The sequence below is a fragment of the Lycium barbarum genome, chromosome 8 (genome assembly GCF_019175385.1).
Source record: "Lycium barbarum isolate Lr01 chromosome 8, ASM1917538v2, whole genome shotgun sequence".
Classification (NCBI taxonomy): Eukaryota; Viridiplantae; Streptophyta; class Magnoliopsida; order Solanales; family Solanaceae; genus Lycium; species Lycium barbarum.
Window position 1 is genome coordinate 12,401,047 of NC_083344.1, and position 9,887 is coordinate 12,410,933.

General features: G+C 37.0%; 1 protein-coding gene across 3 annotated transcripts in view; it reads left to right on the forward strand.

The window, feature by feature from the left end:
• LOC132605934 (vacuolar sorting protein 18) overlaps positions 1 to 9,590 on the forward strand; it is a 27,441-nt gene extending 17,851 nt beyond the window's left edge. For all 3 annotated transcript variants that reach the window (XM_060319216.1, XM_060319215.1, XM_060319214.1), the window contains exons 20-25: positions 996 to 1,184; positions 4,296 to 4,523; positions 5,505 to 5,660; positions 5,877 to 6,038; positions 8,598 to 8,714; positions 8,954 to 9,590. In XM_060319216.1, the coding sequence (XP_060175199.1) occupies positions 996 to 1,184; positions 4,296 to 4,523; positions 5,505 to 5,660; positions 5,877 to 6,038; positions 8,598 to 8,714; positions 8,954 to 9,127 (1,026 nt within the window). In that variant the 3' untranslated portion in view covers positions 9,128 to 9,590. The remainder of the gene's footprint in view (positions 1 to 995; positions 1,185 to 4,295; positions 4,524 to 5,504; positions 5,661 to 5,876; positions 6,039 to 8,597; positions 8,715 to 8,953) is intronic.
• Positions 9,591 to 9,887: the final 297 nt, after the last annotated feature.

Consider the following 9,887-nt stretch of genomic DNA (forward strand, 5'->3'; position numbering starts at 1 on the left):
TCTTCGAGTACCCGGTCTGCATCTAATTTTACTCATTTACAGAAAATATTCTTGCATATTCATCTGTTTCTTGTACCTCTGTTGCAAACGTGCCGAAACCACGGCAAAATTTAAGCATTGTGTTAATTTCCCTATCGAAAGCTATTCATCTTGATATTTCTAGTTATTATTTTGTTTTGTTCATTTGTAGTTTATTCAAATTCATAGAAGGTAGCATTTACATTTCACCGTAACAAGATAAACAAATGTTACTTGTACGAACTGGGAGAAATCAGGGCTGCTTTTCGTATATGCTCTGCTTTATACTGTGATACTGCTTATTTTTACTGTTCAACACATTTTACAAATTATACTTGCAAGAATTGGGAGAAATCAGTACTGCTTTATGTGCGCTGCCTTTTTTTCTTAATGCACCCGAGGGTGTGACCTAGTGGTTAATGAAGTGGGAGGAGAACAATGAGGTCTTAGGTCCAAATGCCAGCGGAGGCAAAACACTTGGTGGTTTCTTTTCATCTGCCCAAGCCTCGGTGGGCAGAGTTACCTGGTACCTGCGCTTGTTAGAGGTAGCAGGTACCCGATAGAATAGTCGAGGTACACGCAAGGTGGCTCGGACAGCATCGTCAGAGAAACATTTTTGGTGTAATTATTTGTAACTTTTTGTTTCTTCGTCAGAGGAATGTTCGATTATCTTAGTCCCCAAAGCAAATTAATTCCAAACCAAAAGAAGTTGTCCAATGTAGAATTGACACTTGGCAAATGCTAGTTAGTATCAGGGCCGTCCTCCTTCTCTAAGGAAGGGGCCCAAGGTTTATTTTGCTCGGGGATAAATTTTGAACCTTTGTCATGTAAATGTGAATGTAAGTCATTAATCAGAGCTGCAAAGAGATATTGGAATGCCATTGTGCACTCAACAACTTGCTAAATGTTATTTCCATGTTTGTCAAGTAGAAATATGCGTAGTTTCGCCTAATTTTTCTCATTTTTTTTCCAAGTAGGAAGATGAGAGTGCTCTTTTGCGTTTCCTAGAATGCAAGTTTGGTAAAGGACAACCAGGTGGTCCTGAATTCTTTTATGATCCCAAATATGCGCTACGCCTTTGCCTCAAGGAAAAGAGAATGCGAGCTTGTGTTCATATATACAGCATGATGTCTATGCATGAAGAAGCAGTTGCCCTAGCACTACAGGTTCTGTTTTAATACTGATTGCCGCTTTGTGTTTCCTGGTAGCCTAATGGTTCTTGTAACGTTACTGCATATATTGTGCAATTTATGACTACATTAACTCTTAAGTTAGCTAATTTGTGATGTTAACAATTCTCATGCATTATGTGTTGTCCTTTGGACTAAGTTGAAAGCAAAGGTGGAAGGCATGAGGTTGGCCTACTAACTATTGCTTGTCACATGCGTAGGAAACAAGACTAAGAACCAATCGTCAAGCGCAAGATGTACTTGTTACTTACACTAAAAAAGGAGAAAAAAGAAAGTGTAAAATCCAACAAAACTTATAACAAAACTTATCTGAATTACTTCTTCCTTATTTATTTATATTCAGGTTTTTGCTCCAAAAATCAGGTCATGGTGGTGTTTCAAGTATATAGATGATGAATGTTATATTTTCGTTTTAGACAAACAGCGTAGAGCTTATCACATAGTCATCAAAATGCCCACACTTTGATTGCTTGAATCACATCTAAACATTCCTTTGTACTGCTTCCGTCTATCATCTTTTTGGTCCCAAGGCTTGATGTAGACTGAACTTATTTCTGGTTATGATCTTGATGTAGACTGAACTTATTTCTTGCCTTATTTGCTTACTGAAATTTAGAATTATATTCGGGAAGCTGTATCTATTTTTGAAAGTAAGAACATGCTTTCAAGAGTATTTAAGCCAATGTTGTCAAAGGCGAATATCGCAGGAAAACACCGTCTACTAGATGTTAAGCACCGCATACACTTTAGTGATATACGATGCGGGAGAACGAAAGAAATTTAAAAAATGTATCTGTTATGCAGGAAAATAGCTATAAATACTAGCGACAATTATATGGATAAATGAATAAAAAATTGCAATAACTTTCTATGGGATTCGACAGCCGGGGCATGGAAGTTCCATGGTGCGGTAGGAGACGATCATGACTCATAAGTTCTTGGGCGGCCATGGAATCAAAGATCTAAGGGTGTTCCCTGAGGCATTATTAAGAAAATGGTTATGGAGATTTCAGATTGAAGCAGATGCTTTTTGGAGGTATGTGATAGTAGAAAGGCCAGGGGTCTAGGAACGAGGTTGGAGAACTAAAATTGTCACCATGCCCTGTGGGTGCAGATTGTAGAGGAACATTCTGAGGGTGCAGGGAAGAGTTTAGCACCAATATGTCATTCTAGGCGGGGGTGGGAGGAGGGTGAGATTTTGGGAGCACAGCTGGTGCGATAAATATGACGTTGAGGATTACTTTCCCAAACATTTATAGAATTTCATACCAGAAGGAGATGGCAGTTTAACCATAGTCTGAGGACTGTACAATGGAGAAGTTCTTTGGGATTTGAGGTTTAGGAGGAAGTAGGACTGGGAGGTGATAGAGTTTCACAGCCTGGTTGTTTGCTCTACAAACAAAGCACTTCATAGGACATAAACAATGTATAAAGTAAGTACCGTGAAAGGTGTCTTTTACTTGGTTGCCAGCAAGAGGGATAATCTTGTATACGGGCAGCTTTTTGCCCTGACATATTACTTTATCAAAAAAGAGAAGATATATGAAGTAAGAATCTGACAACCAAGTTTAAACCCTATAAAGTCATGTAATAATTCAAAAATGTAAATTTTAATTGTACCAATAAAAAAATGTACTTGTAATTGTCTAATCCAATTGGTGACGATATCCTTACTCTATATTCTACTTTTAATAGCGGGCAGATCTATCATAATGTTGTTTTTAACAATTAATTTTGTTTAGACTCTGATTTAGATGTTTCTTGCCCTCTTCGTCTTGATAGTGCCCATGGAATTTATATTTTTATAGAGTCAGTTGCGCTAAGGTGCATGCTTTTGATGCATGCAATGAAGCCGTGAGGTGGAGTGTCCAGCTTGCATAGCACCTAGTTTCAATGTTTATGTGTGCCTTTATCAACATTAAGTTGTGTTTACCTTTCTTCTCAAATGTAGATGGGTCATTTTGTCTGCCACCATAGTTGCTCTCTCTCCTGCCTTCTAAATTAATAGGACAAGGAGAAAGTCGATTAAACTTTTGCCCCCCTCTATGTCTGTGCATGCGTCTTTTTCTAAGTAGCTTGCTCACACAAGACATTTTTGTTGCTTGTGTTTTTGAATTTGATGGAACATTAGTAGACTTGGCGATAGTTTGTTTTAAGGCTTCTCTGTCTTGCACTCCCAATTGTAGAACTTCTTATCTTAACCCAGTGTCCATCAAACGTAAGTTTTTCATCCCCATGTTTGATATTCAAATTTCCTCTAACTTTTGCTTTCTTTTGTCTGTGCAATCTCTTCTATTTTTACCCTTCCTTTCAATCCAAAACATCTGTTAAAATTCAAAAAGCAACCAAATATCGAAGTATCAGTATATGCAGGAGAAAAAAAGAATGAAATTTGAGAATTTTAGGCTGATCGACCTTGTATGTGGTCCAAGCTTTTCTATTCTTTGACTTCAGCGCTCTTCTCTCTTTCTCCCTTTGTCTTCTTTCTGCTTTCGTTCTTTTCTTCATCTTCTGCTCTCTTCTTCAGCTCTTCTGTCCTATTTCAACTTCTGACGGGTGCTACCTTTTTTTTTTCTTTCCATTTGCGACTTCGTTATTTTCTTATTCACTGCTTCTCTTATTCTTCTTAGTTTACTTCCTTGAGATAGTCCACTCCTGCTTTCTCTTTCTTTGAATTTTTCTTTTAATATTGCCACTATGATTACATGTTGTGATTAATTTTGTGACTCTGGTATGCTAAATTTGATTATTTAAACTGATATTATATGCTCAATCTAATTTCATACTAATTTCTGTTGTTAAAATTATTCTAGTACTTACATTATATGCTGGAGTTAATTCGCAACTGAAGTTATTTGCTTCCTATTCTTTTTTGGTGGACAAGATTAGTTGGGGTTACTTTGTTAAGCCTATAGAATCAGTTTTGGTACATAACTGATGAATTTGGATATTTTAATGATTTTCGGCATGTCCGTGAAATTTTGTGCTCCACCTATAGATCCATTCGAATTTTGGCACTTTTCAAGTACGTTTCCATAAATTTCTTAAGGAGAAAACACCATTCACTAATTTCCCTCGATTCAATAGGTTGATGTAGAGCTTGCAATGGCTGAAGCAGACAAGGTAGAAGATGATGAGGACTTGAGGAAGAAGCTTTGGCTTATGATTGCTAAGCATGTCATTGAGCAGGAAAAAGGAACTAAAAGGGAGAATATACGAAAGGCAATTGCTTTCCTCAAGGAAACTGATGGTCTGTTAAAGATTGAGGACATCTTACCCTTCTTCCCAGACTTTGCTTTAATTGATGACTTCAAGGTAAGTTCCACAGGCGTGACACTTAACTTCTTCAAATATTTATTGGTTTAATGCTTTAAATTTATTCGTTAGAAAGCTGTAATAGCTTACGAAATTAATTACAGCCTCACCTTAAATATATCTTTTCCCCTGTCAAAGGAAAAAAGAACATAGAAAGTTGTTTCTGATCAACCAGTAAGGGTAAAATCAAAGAAAATGATTAGGAAAAAAAGAGATGTGGAACTTAAGAGAAACTGTTAGGTCTCAATGAGAAGTTCGATGGTCCTGCATGTGCCGGTTGACAACACATACTGTATAAACAGCAGAACACTAGGCTGAGTTTAGATTTTTATACTACCTTGCCTACCATTCTTTGATCTCTCTTTTTATCAATTTGATCACGACTGTGTTACTAAATTTATGATTGGTTCAGAAGGAATCTAGAAAATACGTTTTTCTTCCATTTTCTTTAGAGTATAATTCGTTTGCATCAAACAAATTCTTCCATTTGGACAAGCAATTTTAATTTCATGAAAATAACAAAGAACAGTAAGGTGTCTGATTTCCAACTCCTAGCTAAGAGTTGTTTGAGCTTCAGGGTTTTCTGGTCTCGTTGCCTGTCACAGTAAGTTATCAATCAAGGATCTTTTGTCTTTCGGTACTAATATAAGTTGAGTGATTTTAGCATTAGTTTACATTCTGTCACCTTAATCTGGATTCAAAGCTACTTTTAGTGCTTATCTAAACTAAGTTTTACTGCTTATTGGTAGAATCTCGTAGATATTCTACAATATTTGAGGATCTTGTAAATTTAGAATAGCTCAATTTACTCTTGTAATTATGTGTTTTGATTCTGTTTCCTTTCTTAGAATATGTACACTTAGCTATTTAAACCACAGTGGCGTGAGGGAATAATCAAGCTGCTTTATTTCTCAAACTCTCTTCTTTCTTACACTTATGTTGTCTTTTCACTACATTAATCTTTTTCAATAATTTTGATAGGAAGCAATTTGCTCATCCTTAGAGGATTACAACGAGCAAATTGAAAAACTAAAGCAGGAGATGAATGATGCAACCCGTGGTGCCGATAACATTAGAAATGACATCAGCGCTCTTGCTCAGCGATATACTGTCATTGATCGAGATGAGGAATGTGGGGTATGGTCTCCTGATGTTTGTTCTTTTTGCATTTCTTTAGCAGTACCTCCATTATGAATATGTATTGCTTATTTCTTCCTCTCTTAAGCATATAATCCGATGCCGTCGCAGACTTGAGGATAATATGTCAATATTTTTTGTTTGCAGACTGCTGGACATGCATTCCTTTGTTTTTTTTTTTCTTACTAAGATTCACTCCTATATTTTCATTTTTAGGTTTGTCGGCGGAAGATATTAAATGTGGGTGGTGATTATCGAATGACTACAGGTTATATGGCTGTTGGACCAATGGCTCCTTTCTATGTCTTTCCATGTGGGCATGCGTTTCATGCACAATGCCTGATTGCTCACGTGACTAGGTGTACTAATCAAGCTCAAGTAAGTAACAGCAGTGTCTTTTCCTGCCCAGCTTTTGCTTATCATTTGAATACTAGTTATACTGCTTTGTCTTCTCATCTCTTCATATATGTGAGAGCACATATTTATTAATTGGCTTATCTGTATTTTGCATTATTAGCATTGACAAAGCATGTTGAAAATATTCTTGTTTGCTAAGTGCAATTATGACGACTACAAGAATTAGGTTCTTTGCTTGGATATTTGTTTTCACTCTTTGGGGAATTATTAGATTCGGTGCAAGGGGTGGCGGTAAAGTTGAGATTCCTCCTGGCTATGGCCAAAACCTTGACCATTAAACCAACACATGCAGATAGTTATTTTGCAGGTTGTGGTTTTCAGAGAAAGTAAAAGTGTTTCTGATGATAATGGCTTTTTCTTTCTAGTGTTATGCTGGTCTTCTCAATATTTAGTTGTCTAGGAATTTTATAGAGATTTCTTGGTTTAACAAGTTTTCATGGATACGAGTGGGGGCTTTCAGGCATTGACTATGAGATCTGTAATTGGTTAGTTGGAAAATTTTCTCTGAACCTGGGTGGGTGAACACCGATCCGATCACCTTGGCTCTCACATTTATAAATTGCATTTGTTAGGAGGGTGATAAAAGAATTATGGGTAATTTTCTGTGGAGTGTAGTGGACTGTGGGATTATAAGTTTATGGTGGAAGTTTCTCTTTTTCATTTTTGTTCTTTCAGGATGGTGTAGGAAAAGGTTGGTATTACAGCTAGGTATTGCAAGTTATAGTTTCATGGTGGAAGTTTCTCTTCTTTATTTTTGTTTTGTAGGGTGTGTAGAAATGGGTTGGTGTTGCCTTTAGGTAACTTTTCACTAGAAAAGGGGAAGTAGTACCAGTGTTATCAAAAGCGAAAAGCGCAAAAAAGCACTAAGGTCAGCTGGGGCTTTAAGCGCAAAACAAAGCGCGGGCTTTAATGAATAAAGGCGCAATGGTGCAAAAATACAAATCTATATATGTTTAGTCCAAGACCAAAAATAATAAGCATGAATAAAAAAATATATGGACAAAGGAATTGTGAGAGCATTACGATAAAGTGAAATATGAATTATCTAGTGTCACCCCTTCAAGAGAGGCTCATTGGCAAGGAAAAGTATGTCTTAGAGCCTTGATGATGACACTGAAGTGCACATAAAGCGAGGCGAAGCGCTCAACATGTTTTGAGCCTCGCTTTAGGGCTTAAGCGCGCTTAACAACACTGAGTAGTATAAAGTGGTATTTTTAGAAGCTTAACATTCATGGAACAACTGATAAATAACCTAATAGACTTAAACAGAGTGGATTGCAAGAGTTGGCTTCAAGTCTGAAATCTTCATGTCACTGTATATACTCACTGTGTTTATCAGACAATTTTATGTTGGGAAGGAAATCATCTTCTTAGCATTGCTGTTGCTATTCTTCAAGGATTGCCATTATCTGACTCGTAAACAATGTTTTTAAAAGCCAGAACTTTGTTGCTTAAAGCTATGAAGCCCTGCAAAGTGAGGGGTTATCGTTTGGTGAACTCATGTGCTTCAGAGAAGTGTCTGCTTTAAACAATGATACACATAGTGAGTACTTACAAAAGAAAAAGAAAAAAAACAATGACGAAGAAAGTGATTATGACACGAATCGGTTGCTTCTTTGAATATCAACTTTGAGGAGTTGGTCTAATATTGGCATTATTATATTTGGATACTGAAACTAGTTACTTTAATTGCAATTTAATTTTATAGTACAAAAGTTATATCTGTTTGATATTTTAAAATTTTCCGCTAATTGTGTGCTTCATTTCAAAGAAGCCTGTGCTTCGCTTCTCACTTTTAGTTTCAAGGCCGATGGACCTCGAAGAGTTTTTCGCTCTTCACTTTTCAAAGTACTGCTTGTAAAGATATTGTCAGGTTTCATTTGTTGATTTGTTAGTTGTCCTTCTTCTTGAAGGGGAGCCTTGGAGAAACGGTAAAGTTGTCTCCATGTGACCTATAGGTCACCGGTTTGAGCCGTGGAAGCAGACGCTAATGCTTGCATTAGGCTAGGTTGTCTACATCTCACCCCTTGAGGTGCGGCCCTTCCCGAACCCTGCGTGAACACCGATGCTTTTGTGCACCGGGCTGCCCTTTTTTAGTCGTCCTTCTTATGTTCTCCAGATTTATTGCAGTTCTCATTTCCAGCAATGAGCCAATTTCTCTTCTTTAATTAAAGGGAAAATATCATATATGCATAAATCTTATCATTGATAAATTGTCCATGATGGTGCCAAATATAATGTGGTGTTTTGTTTATTATCTTTGCTTCTAATAATTGTTGATAAAAAGGAGATCTGTTGCAGTTCTGCTTTTCTGAAATGGCCAATTAATTCTTCTGTTACTAACAGGATAATATGCGTATGCATAATCTTGCAGTTGGTACTTGCAATTATAAACTTCCTGATAGTGCCTCATAATGTCCTCCAATACCATCTGTTACATCTTTGGAAGAAATGTCTTTTGCTTCTGGTTATTTTTTGGGTTGACAGTCTCTTAACATTTTCCTTAAAATGATATCGCAGGCCGAATACATTCTGGATCTGCAGAAGCAACTTACTTTACTTGGTGCTGAACCTAAGAATGTGTCAAATGGTGGCTTGTCTGATGAACCACTAGCTAGCGTGACGCCCATGCATAAGGTTTTTCTCATGCTTGTAAAATATCACTCCCTTTAAGTGGCTAAGTAATATAAAAGAAGGGTTTTTCCAGTCATTTTGCATGCCTTAGTTTTTAATTCGGCTAATTCATTTCAAACTGAAAGGATCTTGTCGGAGACTAAACGAATCATATGAGCTCACTCCATGTTGATTCTTCTAGTAAATATAGCCCTTGTTTCTGGCTTTCCGTATTTGATTGTTTGCCTAACTGTATGCTGCAGATCCGGTCACAGCTGGATGATGCTGTAGCCAGTGATTGCCCGTTTTGTGGTGACCTTATGATCCGAGAGATTTCTTTGCCTTTCATTCTTCCAGAAGAAGCAGAAGAATCTGAATCGTGGGAGATAAAGCCACATAATCATCCTAGTCAAAGAAGCCTTTCTTTGGCTGTCTGATTTTATCATCTGTTACTGCAGGTTTCTCCCTGCAATTGCTTGTTTGAGTTTTTTTTGCCAGAAAAAAGAAAAAAAACGTGTTTGAGGTGCCAAAAAGAATTGCCTGTTTGTAGTGTTAATTTATCAGGTTTGATGGTAATTATTGTAACATGAAGCTGATGCAAGAAACAGGGGATGCTGATTGTAGGGGCAAGAAATTGCCCAAGGATATTTCGCGAATCGTTGTGCATGCCGAGCATCCTGTGGGAGAGCTTTTTCTTTTTTTCTTTTCTTTTTTCCTCTATGTTCATTTTATCATTTTGTAATATAATCTAATTGTTGTATTATGGGTGAAATATAAACCCGCGTCGAGTTTTCAGTGTTGCTGTTAAATTGTTGCAAACAGAAAAAGGTGTCATTTTTGTCTTTTAATTTCTTGGCATTCTCAAAATTAAAAATGATATGGAAATGTCCATTTTATTGCTGCTGCTTTTTTAGAGAAAAGTTTTTTTTTTTTTTCCTTTCTTTTTTCCTCCACGATGGACACCATAGAGCACATCCTAAAAGTACGATACGCAAAGGCCGAAACTCCGCACTGTGTATTGTAACAAAAAATGAGCAAATTTGCACTTTGGTCCCTTATATTTGCTTTAAGTGAGGTCCATGCTACTTTCTTCATCCTTGTTGGACGTTTCTGATCCTTCTAACTGCAGAAGCTGCCCTATTTTCCTAATGGTGTCATACCTAAGGGAAATTGAGAAACAACCTGCCAAACCAAGTG